This window comes from Natrix helvetica (assembly GCF_964273705.1).
Source record: "Natrix helvetica genome assembly, chromosome: 7".
Lineage (NCBI taxonomy): Eukaryota > Metazoa > Chordata > Lepidosauria > Squamata > Natricidae > Natrix > Natrix helvetica.
The window spans coordinates 24,383,457-24,400,202 of record NC_138558.1 but is presented as its reverse complement, the minus strand read 5'-3'; the positions used below and the strand labels follow the sequence as shown (position 1 = coordinate 24,400,202).

The 16,746-nt window shown below is 43.9% G+C and overlaps 1 protein-coding gene across 1 annotated transcript in view; it reads left to right on the top strand.

The window, feature by feature from the left end:
- The window catches only part of COL25A1 (collagen type XXV alpha 1 chain), a gene marked incomplete at its 5' end in the record, with an annotated part of 298,043 nt that overhangs the window by 233,983 nt on the left and 47,314 nt on the right, over nucleotides 1-16,746 (top strand). Inside the window, 4 exons of the mRNA XM_081960325.1 lie at nucleotides 881-925; nucleotides 2,713-2,745; nucleotides 2,877-2,912; nucleotides 3,232-3,276. Of these exons, the coding sequence (XP_081816451.1) occupies nucleotides 881-925; nucleotides 2,713-2,745; nucleotides 2,877-2,912; nucleotides 3,232-3,276 (159 nt within the window). The remainder of the gene's footprint in view (nucleotides 1-880; nucleotides 926-2,712; nucleotides 2,746-2,876; nucleotides 2,913-3,231; nucleotides 3,277-16,746) is intronic.

Below are 16,746 nucleotides of genomic sequence, written 5' to 3'. Positions count from 1 at the left end.
GAGCACACGGGGGGGTCGTGTGCACACGTGCAGGGATAGAGGACACGCAGGGGGGTCACAAGTGCATTCAAAGGGGGTTACGAATGCCTGCGCAGGGAGCGAGGCAGTGGGGGTTGCACGTGCATGGGGCACGTGAGGGGTCATGAACGTATGCGTGGGGACAGGCACATGGGGGGGAGTCACACGTGCATTGCGTTATGGGTGTGCACATGTGTGCTTTTGGCACTCGGCACCAAAAAGGTTAGCCGTCATGGTCTGGCTGATGCTATTGAGGCCTAAAGTTTCAGGAAATTGCCAGCTCAGCTTCTACATTCTTGGGAATTTATGAAATTCTGTAAAGTAAAATAATGTTGAAAAAATTTTTCATATTTTTTTTTCTGATAAAAAAACAAGGTTTTATTATTTGTCAATAGAAAAAAAGATGAGATGTGGGATGAATTTTTGGGAACATTAAAGAACATTCATTCATTCCTCCTTTCCCTTCCCATTCTTTCCCTTCCCATTCTTTCCCTTCCCATTCTTTCCCCTTTTTCACTCTCTATTTTTTTTCTTATTTATATTAGTCTTGGTTTGTATTCGTTTTTTATCTTTGTAATTTTAAATTTCAATAAATATTATTGTAAAAAAAATATGAAGCAAAAAATCAAGTTTGATGTGGCAGGAAGACAGGCGTTAGCCAGGAAAGACTTAGACCGAGATATTATTCATTTTTTCTAATATATCATTTCTTTTTTCCACTACTCTCACTCTTTTTGTTCATTTTCTTTGCCTAGTTTTATAGCTTTCTTCAAAACTCTCAATAGAAATAAATTGAGGATGTTTTTAATAGGAAGCAACTGATAAATGAAAAAAATGTAAAAGAACTTATTCTGATATTTAGGGTGATGCTGGAGAAAGTGGTCCCAAAGGCTATCCTGGAGAAAAGGTACAATTCATAGAGAAGGTCACTGAGTACATTTAAATTCAGGTTAAAAACAACAGAGATAAAATTATAACAATTTTATTACAATTTTAATGGTAAAATTTAATAAACTGTAATATATTCAAAATTATAATTTGTGGTTCCAATATATATTCATAAATGTTTATTTTTATAGTGTTTTCAAGGCGTAGTCCAGAAATCCTATTGTTTTGTCAATAGGAATCATTTGGTTTTGTTTTTAGTAGCTATAACCTTGGTATCATCGTATTGTTTGTGATAACTAATTAGACTGATGTCACCCATATAAATGTGGGTATTCATTATAATGTGGCTGAAAAGGGACAATTTATTAGGACTTTTTTCCAAATGAGCTTTAGTTTCACTCTTTATTACATAAAGCCTGATTCCTACTGTGAGAAGCTTTTATTTTTTTTTATATTTCTTCTGCAAAATGTCAGTAATTACCATGACATCTCCTGGCTTGTGGAATCTACTCTCCAGATTTCTTTGTATGTCTTGTTCTTATATTTAAATATTTCTTGTAAAATTAGTAAGTCTGCTCTGAGCTTCAGGCAACTGTTTCAAACCGAAATGGGACATTATGAGCTCAAAACAGTTTGAACACAAGACATTTCCCACATTTCTTTTTCACTTCTCCTTCAGTCAACAATATAAAAAATTGAGGGGGGAAAATCCCTTAGAATAGATCATATAGGATGGCTGAAGCCTGTTTTGTGTAACTAAGTCCAGAATTTTCTGCTTGGCTCCCCTGGTTTTGTTATTCTGTTTTAGAAGACATATATGTGGACAGACACCGCATATTACTCATGAATTCTAGTTGGACTTTGTATATCTTTGGCTTGCATTTATAAAGGTTTCCTTCCCACACTTGAAATACTCGGTTTTAACCAAATACACAGGAGAGTCAAAGGTGAAACTTAGTAGGAATACATTGCCAATTCTCACATTCTCACATAGGACATATTCCACCATGTGAACTGGTAAAGCTTTGTAAATGGTAGATGATTGAATAAGCTGTTCTTGCTCAACTAGAAACAGTTAAAGTAAGCATACATTGCCTCTATTCCTCCTTGACTTCATACCCATTAACTTTTATAAAACAATAGACCAAATTAAAGTGTTTTCTTGGTGTCTTATTGGCCAAGACTTTATCAGTTCATATTTGTATTTGGAAATACCACAATATTTCAACCTGCTTATTTTTTATTACTTTTTCAAATATATAGTATGTTCCCACCAATATTTTTTATTATTATTGGCACATCTTAATTTTTACATATGTTATTTTGGTGACTGTGTTATGTCGCTGTTCCTAATCAGTTTGTGCAATCTTTTTTGCACAAGTTCAGTATATGATCGATTACTCCTTCCGCTTTGCACAATTTGCACTTTGAATCATTGGATGGTTTTTTTTCAACTTTGGCCTTGATTCCATCAGCCAAAATCAAGCCTTCAGTTTCCAGTGTATAAGTCATTGCCAGGTTTTATCTTTATCCACTTTCCCTCAATCTTTTATAGAAATTGACCATGTAATACTTTTCCTTGCCTGCATTCTGTCCTGGTTTTTATTCTATTAGTTCAATATTCATGCTTTATTTCTTGCACATCCAGTAAGTTCCAGGTTTTAATGTCAGTGTTTGTTCTTGGCTGCCCTTTATTCAATCAGCCAGTGCATGCTTTTCTTCTTCATTAGGGTTTTTTTTTTTTTTTTTTTTTTTGGTACTTGAAGTAAACCTCTGCCTCCATTAATTACTATTATTATTATCCAGGGTGATCCTGGATCTTCTGCTGCTGGAATTAAGGTAATGTGAATAACAAGAACCTTTTCACATGTATGCCAACATTTAATTTTCTGTATTTTCTCTCTTATCTTGAAGTTGATACCATCCTTTAATTTTAATCTTCTGCTTTATCATTTGTTTCTTTGTTTTAGGGTGAACCTGGACAATCGGGTAGACCAGGACAAAAGGTAATGTGTTCAAATAAATAATTTTGGCATCCTAGATGTATTTGAACTCTGATTTTTCGGAAGTGTATTATATGAAAAATGACACTCTTCTTTTCAAGGAGCTGAAATTTTATTCAACTATATTAAATGGAAAGATGTTTTAAGTAGCAGATATAAAGTAAGGAGTAGCTTCAAAATACTGTACATACTTTGATTTGTGCAACATTTTCCTGCTATTAAAATAATGTAGCTTGAAAATACTGTACATACTTTGATTTGTGCAACATTTTCCTGCTATTAAAATAATGTAATATTCTATGGCAATGCGATATAATTGCAGGGTGAACCTGGACTTCCTGGACTTCCTGGGTTACCTGGAATTAAGGTAAATATACATATATTATCTATACCAGTGCTGGCCAGGGGATTCTAGGAGTTGCTGTCCACCCTTCTTAGAAGTTTCTAAGGTTGACAAACATTAATCCATACAGTGTTATTATAAAAAGAGCACATGTATAATTAATATGCAGTTTGGACCACTGTTAACATACCTGAAACCTTTTCTTCTGTAAATATGATCATCACTTCATATCAACCGTACTTGGAGAAGTGAAGGGGTAGTTAAGTTTCTTGTTTTGTGCAAACTATAGCCAGTCAGTTATATACAGCCCTTTCCCCCATTTTTTACAATCTATAGAGATTCGACCATTAAAATTTAGCAGTGCAATTTTATGTTTTTCAGTTGGAAAAAAAAATGGGTTGAAAAATTGTATGTTCTTCAATTGAAAAAAAATATCTTCACCCCTATAAACTTTTTAAAAGCACACTTTTACAAAAGGCAAACTATCTACAAAAAGGAGATAGCATCATAGCAAGTTTCGGGGGTGGGGGGGAGAGTAAGAAAAGCATGGTCTCCAGATGCAAAATGAACTGCTTACTATATACCACAGAAAACTTTTGCCAATACTAACAATAAAAGATTGTATTGATTGACATTCTTATCTCCCTTGTTTCCTGGTATTGATGACAGAAAGTACATCTACTAATTCTCCATAGCGCTGCTTGGAGAGTCCAAGGAAGGGTTAACACAGCCTGTTTGCCCATGGACTGAGTAGATTTTTCCCCTCTGGCCACGCCTCCTTTGCCTCTTCTGGCTCAGTTTTAAAAACTCAGTCCGCCCGATAGGAAGAGTTTTGGGGAACTCTCAGCTTTGAGCAAACAGACTGGGTTCTCCAATAGTATTTTTAGAGTATTTTATGTGTTAATATTAAGTTGTTACTAGGATTTTTCCCCAGATTTTATTATTTTGACTTTTTATTTTCCTTTTTCTATTTTTTTTTTTTACCAAGAAGAAGATTTCCAAAAGTAAGGCTGAGGCAGCGATCGGTTCCACAGCTGCTTAGTCGCAGCTGGGGGAACAAGCGAGGCCGCTTGTCCGGCGTCTGCTGGCGAGCACAGGGAAGGACGGCAATCCCCGTGTTTCCCTGGTCGCTTTGGAGAGGAGGCTTTTAAAAAAGCCCTTGCTTCTCCAAACGGCGTCTTTTGCCGATCGGGAGAGCGGCGGCCATTTTGAAAAGCGCTGCTTTGGCGCGCTTTTCGGCTGCAGCCAATAGGAAGCACCTGGACCTTAAGTGAGGCTTTTGGCGCGCAGAAGAGCCGGCGGCCATTTTTTTGGAGCATTTTACCCACCAGAAAGCAGCAGCAAGCAGCAGAGCCTCTCCGCCTCAATCAGACAGCCGCGGAGGATTGCGAGGGCTTGCCTGGGTCTCCAGCAAGCCTGAAGTTCCCCAGCCACCTAAGGGGAAGCGGCAAGGAGTGTCCTGGTGCCTGATCCAGCCTCCCATCTGAGTCTGCAGACGCTTCTGGAGCCGTCGGGTCAGCGTCCACTGCCCTTCCCTCAGCAGTGACCTCTTCGACTCAAGATCAACCAAGGATGGCTGATGAAGGTTTGGAGCGAAGGGAGGAGCTGGCAGGGCCATCTGCAAAGCGCAGTAGGCCAGATCCCTCAGGCCAAGGGAGAAAGGGAAACAAGGGCGCTGGGGGGAAAGCTTCCCACTCTTCAGCTGGGAGCAAGGCCCCCAAAAGTCAAGGGGACAAGGGGCAGGACTCCCTAAAGGACAAGTCTGCTAGGCCCCAGGTTCCCTCTGCACCCTTACCAAGTGAGGCTGGGCCAGTTCCTTCCCCACCCATTCAGAGGGAGATAGAGCAGGGGGAGGAAATGGGGGATAGATCTCCATCCTTCTGTGATAGGGATTCCATGTCAGGATCCCCTGCAGCCTCTCTGGGTTACCCAGGTTCTCCTAGCTCTTCAGTCAGGGAGGATATCCCCTCCTTTCAATGTTGTTTTCATGCAGAGGATCAGAGAGATCCTCCTAGGGGTGCCAGGGGACAGGCCTATGACCAATCCAGGCCTGTAGAGGACAAGGGCCCAGCTATGTCAGCAGAAATGAGGGATCGCATTACGCAGGCTATTTCCCAGGGTGTGGTAGAGGCCATGAGGCTACAGGAAGGCAGGGATGGCAAGGCCTCTAGGCCTGTTCGCCCCCTGGGGGAAAAGAGGGCCAGATTCCTCGATTCCCCGGGCACTTCTATCACCACAGAGGTGTCTACGTGGGAGGAGGAGACTGCTGAGGAATTTGCTCTCTCGGAGGATGAGGATATGCCTCCAGACAAGCCCTCCTTCACTGGTCTCTTTAAGCCATCCTTATTCAAGGCCATTTTACACAAGGCCAGAGCCTCTACTGAGCTTGGTGCCAAACCTAAGGACAAGGAAGTCCCCTCTACTTCCCAAGACCTCATGGCAGGGCTGTTCAGCGAAACAACCCCTGACCTAGAACTGATACCAGTCCCTGACATGTTCATGGAAGTTATCCAACGCCAATGGGCGCAGCCAGGTACCCTGGCCAACCCCAGTGGCGCAGACAAATCACTGTACCCCTTAGAACCTAGGCTGGAGGATGTATTGAAACCTCCAGAAGTGGATGCCCCTGTGGTCTCTCTGACCTCTAATTCTAATCTCCCGGCCGAGTTATTAGAAGGGTTAAAGGCAGAGGATAAGAGGGCAGAAAAGGCTTGTCTTAAAACGCACCAGGCGGCTGCCTGGGCGATCAAAACCTCCACTTCTGCCTCGTTCTTTACGAGGGCATCCCTATTATGGCTGCGCCAACTCAGATCTCAGCCCCCATCTGAAGCATCTCGTTGGCGACATGATCTTAACAAGATCATTACGGCTGTGGAATATGCCTCTGATGCATCCCTGCATGCAGCGAAATTCGCCTCAGGGCACTAGCGTCTAACATCACTTCTTGCCGCCTGCTTTGGCTCCGGCACTGGCAGGCGGACATGAAGGCGAAGTGGAAGCTGGCTGCAGCTCCATTCAAAGGGGTCAACCTCTTTGGGGATTCCCTAGAGAAATTCCTAATTGAGACTAAGGATAAGAGGAAGATTCTCCCTTCCACCTTCAGGAAGCATGACAGGAAAGGTCAGGGCTCGTTCAGGAAACAGGCCTTTCGGGCACAGGAAGGTGCCCAGGCCTCCACCTCTTCCTATTCCTCCCAGAGACAGTTTAACCAGTCCTCTGACAGGTCCCAGGAATGAAACAACTTTTCTTCCAGGGGCAGACAATCCAATCAAGGGTCCTTTCGGAAGCCCTTTCATGGGGGCTCCCACAACCGTCAGTTTAGACGTGGGAAGTGACCGTCTGGGGTCTCCTCCCATCGGGGGCCGCCTGCAATTCTATGCAGACCGTTGGGAGGAAACAACCTCGGACAAGTGGGTCTTAAACACCATCAGGAGGGGTCTAACCTTGGAGTTTCTATCCTTCCCTCCGCGAACCTTTGTTCGCTGCCCACTATCCAAGAACCCTGTAAAGAGGGCTCTCATGCAGGCAGAAATAGATCATCTTCTGCAGATCAACGCAATAGAGTCAGTTCCTCCAGAACAGGAAGGGAGGGGGTTCTACTCCATTCTCTTCCTGGTCCCCAAGAGTTCAGGGGGGTGGAGGGCCATTTTAGATCTGAAGCGCCTAAACAGACATCTGGCCTACAAGCGCTTCAAAATGCAGTCTCTTCAGTCGATCCTAAGTTGCATGCGACAAGGGGATCTGCTCACCTCCATTGATCTCAAGGAGGCGTATCTGCATGTGCCCATCCATCCCGCACACAGGAAGTTCCTGTGCTTGTGTTACAACGGAAAGCACGTCCAATACAGGGCGCTTCCGTTCGGACTTTCTTCTGCACCCAGAACGTTCACGAAGCTTCTTGCAGCTGTGGCGGCCCACCTGCGCAAGCTTCCAGTCCGCCTGGAGTGCTATCTGGATGACATCATCATCCACTCAAGGACTCATCAGCAAGCGGTGAGAGATGTAAACATCACAGTACACACCTTACAGGACCACGGTTTTTCCGTAAACATGGAAAAAAGCAACTTGACTCCTGCCACACGCATACAACACCTGGGCGCCATAATAGACTCAGTATCTTGCCAGGTGTCCCTGTCTCCGGAAAGAATCCGCAACCTCAGGAGCAGAATCCGGTTGTGTCGCAGGAACAGGTCCTGGCAGGTAGTGCAGCTATCCCAACTTTTAGGGATCATGATTTCTTGCCTCAACATAGTTCCCTGGGCACGGCTTCATGCAAGGGAACTGCAATGGTTCTTGCTTCCTATGCAAAGAGCAAAGATCAGCAACTCCACCAGGAAAGTTCGCATCCCACCAAGAGTAACTCGGTCTCTGAGTTGGTGGCAGTCTCGAGCAGTGGAGAAGGGTTGCCTATTCAGAGAACCCGACAGGATCGTGGTAACGACCGACGCCAGTCTCTACAGTTGGGGGGCGCATTGCCAAGGTCAGTTGGCGCAAGGCAGGTGGTCCAGCGCGGAGGCAGCCCGGAGCATCAATTGGCTAGAACTCAGGGTGGCCCGGCTTGCGCTGAGGAGATTTGCAGAACAGCTGAAGGGGCACCACGTCCTGCTACTGACCGACAATGTGGCCACAAAGGCTCACGTGAACCGGCAAGGAGGGACCCACTCCAAAAAACTCATGTCAGAGGCGGAGGCCATAGGACGATGGGCAGAGATCCACTTAGCGTCGCTGAGGGCGGATCACATCTCCGGAACCAGCAACGTGAGTGCGGATTGGTTGAGCCGTCAGACCATCGACAACTCGGAGTGGCAACTTCATCCGGACCTGTTCGCACAGGTGGTAAGGAGGTTCGGTCTCCCACAGGTCGACCTGTTTGCCACGGCGGCAAACACACAGCTCCAGCGGTTCTTCTCCCGCTACATGTCAGCACAAGCGGAGGGGACGGATGCCCTGAGGTCCAAATGGCCTCCAGGTCTTCTTTACGCGTTTCCGTCCCTCCCTCTGATCCCGCAGGTGATCTACAAGCTGCTGAAGGAGGGGGCGGAGCTCATTCTGGTGGCTCCACATTGGCCCAGGAGATCCTGGTTCGCGGACCTGATCGATCTGTCTGTGGAACAACCGTGGAAAATTCCTCCAGACCAGGTATCCTTGCGTCAGGGGGCCATCAACCATCCAGAGCCCCAATGGTTGCAGTTAGCCATCTGGCACTTGAGGGGCAGCTTCTGAAAGACCAGAGCCTCTCAGACAACGTCATTAAAACTATCCAAGCTTCCAGACGTCCGGCCACTACTCGCATTTACGACGCGACTTGGGCTGCCTTTTCTTCCTGGTGCAACCAACGGGACATTGACAGTGTGGAAGCGTCCATCCCTCAGTTGTTGGACTTCCTACAAGAGGGCTTGGACAAAGGACTGGCGCCAGCCACTCTCAGGCGCCAGGTTGCTGCATTATCCACCATCTTAGCCAGACACCAACTTCAATCCCTGAGTCACCATCCGCAGGTCAAGAGCTTTTTGAAGGGGGCCTACAACATTCGACCCCAGGTGGTGCACAGGTACCCGACCTGGAACCTACCCTTTGTCCTGCAGGCATTGACAGCGGCTCCCTTCGAACCCTTGAGGAAGGTCTCTCTTCGACATCTGACTCTTAAGACTGCCTTCCTCATAGCCATTACTTCAGCCAGAAGGGTATCTGAGATTGCGGCCTTCTCGGCCAAGGAAGAACTGTGCATCATTCACCCAGACAGGGTCATCCTACGGTTAGACCCCGCCTTCATGCCGAAGGTGAATTCTCATTTTCACAGGTCTCAGGAGGTTATCCTCCCGAATTTCTGTCCCAGCCCTCAACACTCCAAGGAGCGCAGGTGGCACAAATTGGACGTGCGAAGGGCAGTCCGCATTTACCTGAAACGAACTAAGGACATCAGGCACTCCGAGGCCTTCTTTGTGTCTTTTCAGCCAGGCTCGCTGGGTCGCAAGGTGTCATCCTCAACCATAGGTCGGTGGCTGCGGGCTTGCATTAAGATGACATATGACCTTCAGGGCAAGCCGGTTCCACCTCGTGTAACGGCACACTCCACCAGAAGTGCGGCCACGACCGCGGCCTGGGCAACTCAAGCATCTATTCTGGACATTTGCAGAGCGGCCACGTGGGCGTCTCCCACGGCTTTCATTAGAAACTACAAGATCGATTCCTTTGCCTCTGCCGAAGCCTCGTTTGGACGTAGAGTATTACAGAAAATTATTGAGGCTCCGGACAATGTCTCTTTTTCCCGCCCTGGGACACCATAGCTTGGGCATGTCCCTTCCTTGGACTCTCCAAGCAGCGCTATGGAGAATGACCGTTGTCTTACCTGAACGGTCGTTCTCATGGCGCTGCGGAGAGTCCAAGACCCACCCAGGGTAATTGTTTAGCTCCGAGATTGTATCTTTACACAGGTGTGAGCTGAGGACGTCTTCGTCGGACAAGACCTCGTTTTTAAAACTGAGCCAGAAGAGGCAAAGGAGGCGTGGCCAGAGGGGAAAAATCTACTCAGTCCATGGGCAAACAGGCTGTGTTAACCCTTCCTTGGACTCTCCGCAGCGCCATGAGAACGACCGTTCAGGTAAGACAACGGTCATTCTACAGCAGAGGTGGATTCCTCCTGGTTTGGTACGGTACGCCAGAAGAGGTAGTGAAAAATCTGGCGTACCGGACCAGACCGGTAGTAATGGTGGCTTGGCCACGCCCCCGAATCCTCATTAGACGCTTTTTTTAAAGCCCTTTTTCCCTGCCAGAGATGATCCCCCAATTCATTAAAAATATTTATCCCAGTAAATATGCCATACAGCTTACTCTGCACCAATATATATTCTGTCTTGAGTTGTTTAGGTTTGTTTTTGAGATAGACATGACACCTGGCAAGAACATGGACATTTCTAGGCAATATTTTTTGGGAAATGATTTGCATTTGCTTTCTTCCTAAGATTAAGAGGAGCAATTGGCCCAGTTGACTTCCATGCCTAAAACAGGACTAGAAATCAGGTTTATGTACTTCTGGTCCAGTGTTTTAATCAATGGACCAAACAAGCTCAGTTGGAAGTATCTATTTAGAATAGAATAGAATAGAATAGAATAGAATAGAATAGAATAGAATAGAATTCTTTATTGGCCAAGTCTGATTGGACATACAAGGAATTTGTCTTTGGTGCATATCCTCTCAGTGTACATAAAAGAAAAAAAATACATTCAACACGAATCATAAGGTACAACACTTAATGATAATCATAGGGTACAAATAAGCAATCAATTCATATTAGGAAATAATCAATATAAATCATAGGGATACAAGCAACAAAGTTACAGTCATAAAATCATAAGTGGGAGGAGATGGTTGATAGGAACGATGAGAAGATTAATAGTAATAGTAATGCAGACTTAGTAAATAGTTTGACAGTGTTCATGGAATTATTTGTTTAGTAGAGTGATGGCATTTGGGGAAAAAACTGTTCTTGTGTCTAGTTGTTCTGGCGTGCAGTGCTCAATAGTGTCATTTTGAGGGTAGGAGTTGAAACAATTTATGTCCAGGATGTCAGGGGTCTGTAGCAGTGGCGTAGCGTGGGTTATCAGCACCCGGGGCAAGGCAAGTAATTTGCGCCCCCTAACCCGTGGATTTTAGCACTCGAGTCTCTTCCACTAGATTAGTTAAAGAAACCCTTACCCCTAAGCACATGTATTGTTTGTTATGAAAATACTGATGTAATTAAAGTAAAATGCATCTAAATACAAGTTTATTTTCAAACACTTTATTGAGTTTAGTGATCCTGCCTATGCCCTGCTAAGTGTCCAGCGTGCCCCCTTTCAATGCGGAATGACCAGCGTGCCCCCTTTCAATGCGGAATGACCAGCATGCCCCCTTTCAATGCAGAGAGAGACCAGCGTGCCCCCTTTCAATGCAGAGAGACCAGCGTGCCCCCTTTCAATGCAGAATGACCAGCGTGCCTCCTTTCAATGCGGCCGGGGCCCCCTGCACCCCCCACGCTACGCCACTGCCACAGAAGCATCTTTGGACAATGATGGCTCGCTCGGCTAAGAAAGGGAGATGAGCACTGGCCCCTAGAATCAGACATAACCTTTACCTTTTATAAGTATTACAGATAGTCCTTGACTTACAACCACAATTGAGCCCAAAATTTATGTTGCTAAGTGAGACATTTGTTAAGTGAGTTTTGTCCTATGTTAAGAAATTGCGGCCAGTTTCTTGCCACAATTGTTAAGTGAATCACTGTAGCAGCACGGTTGTTAAGTGAATCTGGATTCCACATTGACTTTGCTTGTCAGAAGGTCGTAAAAGGGGATCACATGATCCCACAATACTGCAAGTCATAAACACGAGTCAGTTGCCAAGCATCTGAATTTTGATCATGTGACCGTGAGGATATTGCAACAGTCATAAGTGTGAAAAATGGTCATAAGTCACTTTTTAAAGTGATGTTGTAACGTCAAACAGTCACTAAATGAACTGTTGTAAGTCAAGGACTTCAGTCTGTCTCACTAGGTATAGATATTTGTTAATATTTTCATAATGACCTTTGAGGGAGTTCTGTATACAGTCACAATTAGCAGAGAGTGCTTAATTTGAATCTCTTTAGTCATTTCCTACATTCTACCTTGCACTTGGCTAGGAAGAATTTATTATTTAAGAGTATTGCATCTAATTAAGATGTCAGCCTCTGCTTTTTAGTCATCAAAGTTAGGTATTTTCTATTGCAATTATCTAGTATTTTGTATAATTACATAATTATATTCCTTGCTTGAATACTTTCTTCCTGAAAATAACGTAATGATATTTAACAGAATCAAATGCACATTTCTTCCCTTAGAAATCATAAATCAAATCTACAGGTATAGGATGGAGGACATGGTGATGTCTTGGTAATAGAACTTATGCAAGTATTTTGAAAAGATAAAATAATTGCATACAATATATGAGTGAATGTTGCAATGTGGCTGCAAAAAAGGCAAGCACAATTTGTATACTTTTCAAATCACAGGAAGGAAGTGTTCCCTTTCATTCTGTGTTGGCCAAATCACATGCTGAATTATTGTGTACAATTTAGAGCATCACACTAAGAAGGATTTAGACAGATTCAGAAAATAACAGCAGAAATAAATGCAAGGGAATTTAATATGCTCCAGTTATTGTGTCTGCAACTTTAGGATTATATTACTCAATGGCAGCTGTGTTTTATGTACTCCCAAACACAGAGACTTTCACAAGACCATCCTAATGTCCAAACACTTTATTTTGCTTACTATTGATTTAAATTCCCAAGAACAGAAACTGGATTGCCAAGATTGGTCAAACATGCCTGCTTGCAGAAGAATCATATTATGAGGGGTCTTTGGTGCTCTTTGAGCTTGCTTGTTTTCTTGCAGAGGTTTCATTACCCAAACTAGGTAACATCATCAGTGCTAGTAAGGAGTGTGGCGTCACTAGCACTGATGTTACCTAGCTTGGGTAATGAAACGCAAGCAACTTCAGGGAGCACCAAGGACCCCTCATATCAACCCTGAGGTACAAATATTTCTCTTTTATTAGAATCATACTGCTTTACTCCTGAATCCACAGATTGCACACGTCTTATTCTTTAATCAGGCATGAATTTGTATGAATGCAATTTAGTCAACAAACCACAGCTAAGCCAACTATGGCTTTTCATGGAAACAGATTTCAACCCACCCCCCCCAGGTAAATCCATAGTTTGCTTACTCCTAATTATTTCGCTAAGCCCGACCTGTCTCCGCTCACACATAACGTGTGACTTAAATGCACATCTTGATTTACAAGCCACAAGTAAGCAAACCACCACCTGTTTTACACAGCTGCATAAATATGTTCGCCCGCTTTGGTTTCTTCCAGATTACTTGAGGGATGCAAGAGACTTTTGATGTCCCACACAAACATTTAGCGGAACCCAAATTATGTTAGTATCAGAGAAAAAGGTCAGCTGGGACAGACATGTTTCACCCTGGCACGACTTCTATTCTTCGAAGAGCTGCATGAACGGGAGGGCAAAGCTCTACCGAGCGGATTTCAGCCCCCCCCCCCCAGCAGATCTAAGTTGGCCCCAAAAGTAGCAGCTCTGCAATCGCCTTAAAGGCGCAGGAGGTCCGTCGGGGGGGAGAGGGGGGAAGGCCAAGAGCGGCCACGAAGGACCGACAAGGGGCAAATGTCTGGCGTAGGGAGGCGCTGGCGGTGTCTTTAAGGCGCTGTCCCCGCCCCGTTTTCAGACTGCTGGACACCCCGCCTTCCTCCTGCCGAACCGGCGGAGGAGGAGCGGGCAGTACCGTGAGAGCTACGAGCCGCAGGTATAGGCAGGCGAGTGCGAGCGCGCCCCTCTCAGATGTTGCGCCCGGTGCGGCCGGCCCCCCCTGCACCCCCCACGCTACGCCACTGGTCTGTAGATATTTTCACAGCCCTTCATCATAAAAGTTGAATAAACATTGAATATTGATCCATCTGACTTTTGCTAATTTGAATAGTGAGAGGATCATTGGTTTCTTTGAGAAGGAAAGCAGAGATAATATTTAATTTGTGAATAATATGAGCTTCAAGACATTCTCTATTAAAAACTGAATCAGTAGGACACTTGAAGAATATCTTCACTGTATTTGCCTGAGAAGAGGGTGATTTCTTTGAAAAAATTTATACAATTACTCAGTAAAGAAATATAAAAATGCACCTGCCTGTATCCTTGGCTTTGGAAGATTAAGGCACCTTGGCCTCTGAATCCATAAAAGCACCTATCAAATCAGATTAAATATCTCTTTGTTTTCTCTTTCCTGCTGCATTGCAGACAAATGCCTTATTGAAATGGAATTACTCATTTACTTGCCTTCACACACCATTAAGAACACTAATCTAGATGGAATCTCATTTACTTTCTGTTTTCTCAGTGAAGTACCTGATGACGGCACACAACTCAAAAACAACCATTTTTTTGAGAATATGTTTTTTATGTTGTGCAAAAGAATGTAACAAGCTTGTACTGTTCTTTTTCAAAGAACAACCCAAAAGAGAGAGTAGACAGAATGGCCAACTCAATGTTACATGTTGAAGTTCTGCAAAATCGTTTGCATAGCTGCTTTAGTAAAATATCAGTACACTTTGAAACTATACTTATCCACTGTCATCTTTTATAATTAAATTATAATTAAATTTGGATGGGATAGTTGGAAAAAAGTGCAGACCGTAACTTTCTGATTCACAACAGCTCTGTCAAATAGTGCTGTATTTGATTAATATTATAGAACCAGTCAACCTGATGGGTAGATCCATGATAATCGCAAGATTCAGCTGAAGTAAGGAAGTAAAAAAATGTTCTTTATTGAAAAGAACACTTGGTATGTCTAGCTTACTACTAGCTTTACCTAGAGCTGCCAATAGGTAAATGCAAAACCTGCATCAAAAATTGTTTTCTTTGTTTTGCCTCCTCTGCTTCTAGGGTCCTTCTATCTTTAGTTTAGTGTTTATGGGGGGTTGTATGTGAGGCTAGTGTACAGTCAGTATCTTCTTGGAATTACAGCTCATATTTGAAGGACAAATGGAAATTGTGCACAAGTTCCTAGACTTGGAAGATCTTCTCACAGTCACTCATGTTTTGGTTACCTCTCAACTGGATTATGGAAATGTGCTCTAAGCGGGGTTGCTCTTGAAAGCACAGGCAGTGATGGGTATGTTGTGGCATTAGCATGTTTCCCCACTGCACTGGTTTCCATTTGGGCTCTGTGTGCAGTTCCAAGTTCTGTTAATCACTTACAGAAATATAATGCATAGGGCCTCATTATATTTCTCCATATATTTCCACCTGCCTGGTCTTATCAACTCAAGGGAACATGCTCCAGATCTCTCATTTTGGAAATGCCAGATTATAAAACATAAGAGCCATACTTAGAGTCACGTGCTCCTGGAGATTTGTATTCACTTTTCTAACCTTTTGTAAACTTTTCAAAACCTGGCTGTTTTTCATACTAGCCAGGGGTGGGTTCCTGCCAGTTCTAACGTCTATAGAAGTGGTTCCACAAATCTACCGTGCCGTTTAGAACCGGTTCCAGCTCCCTCCCCCTGCCCATCCACACCACGCTTGCCCCGCCCACCGCTCACTGATTGCTAGCTCAACAATCGCCCCGCCTGCCTCTAAGAGTCCTATCTAAACTTTAAAGTCTTAAAACTGTCAAGTTTGAACATGCCCTCGGCTTTTTTTTCTAAAGGGTTAGGGGTGCAAGGGTCTTGTAACTTGACAGCTTTAAGACTTGCACACTTCAATGCCAGAGTTCCTGAGCCAACATGACTGGAGGAGGAATTCTGGGAGTTGAAGTCCACAAGTCTTAAAGCTGTCAAGTTTGAAGACCCCTGGGGGTTTTTTTGTAAAAGGTTAGGTGTGCAAGGGTCTTGTAACTTGACAGCTTTATGACTTGCATGCTTCAAATGCCAGAGTTTCTGAGCCAACATTTTGGTTGCTAAGCAAGAGCGTTGTTAAGTGAGTTTCACCACATTTTACAAGTTAGCCACGCCCACCCAGTCACATTGCTGCCAAGCCACTCACACTCGGTCACATGGCCAGCAAGCCACTCCCACCCAGTCACATGGCCAGCAAGCCACTCCCACAATGCAGACCACACCTACAGAAGAGGTTCTAAAAAAATTTGAAACCCACTACTGATACTAGCCCTGATCAAGTATGGGGGTTGAGTCCCTTTGGCTGGTTATTGTATATTTGGCTCTTTTGGTTTGGGGTTTCTGATCATCTGTTTTCTTTTTCTTCTTGATATCTTTCATTTCCTCTTAATTTATTACATATACACTGCTCAGAATTGCTATGGTGCTAGGCAGCTTCCAAATTAAATAAATAAACAAACAAATAAGCAAGCAAACAAACAAACAAATAGGCAAACCAACAAGCAAATTTTGTCACTAGGGTGGAGGTATTGGTGGTTTCATAGTAATATGGTGATTCAGTGTGGCAACTTCAGTGTGGTTATTGCTCTTGTATCCCTTCCACTATGATGTTTTTGTGGTGTACTAGAATTTAAAAAAAGCAGAGACATCACCCTGCCAACAAAATGTGTATAGTCAAGGCTTTGGCATTTCCCCAATGCATGATTAAGTTTAAAATCAGATTTAGGCTAGCTGTATTTCAGCTAAACTCTATCCAAGCTCTAGCAGCAGATTTATACTGTTTTCCTGTTATCTAATGTATAATGAGTAAACTACGAATGAAGGCAAATATAGGTGTCCCGAGATAATGATGATATATTTTTAAAAACCCCAACTTCTTATCAAATGGACTAGACTAGAGTAATATGATTATCTGTCGTAATCTAGAAATGATGCCTAAGAACAGGCCCTCTGAATAGTTTACTTATTGTGAAAATGAATTTGGGTCGATCACAGGATCAGAGATTTACTTTCCCAAGCTTTCAGACTCATGTTGGAGACCATCTTCAGGGAACTTC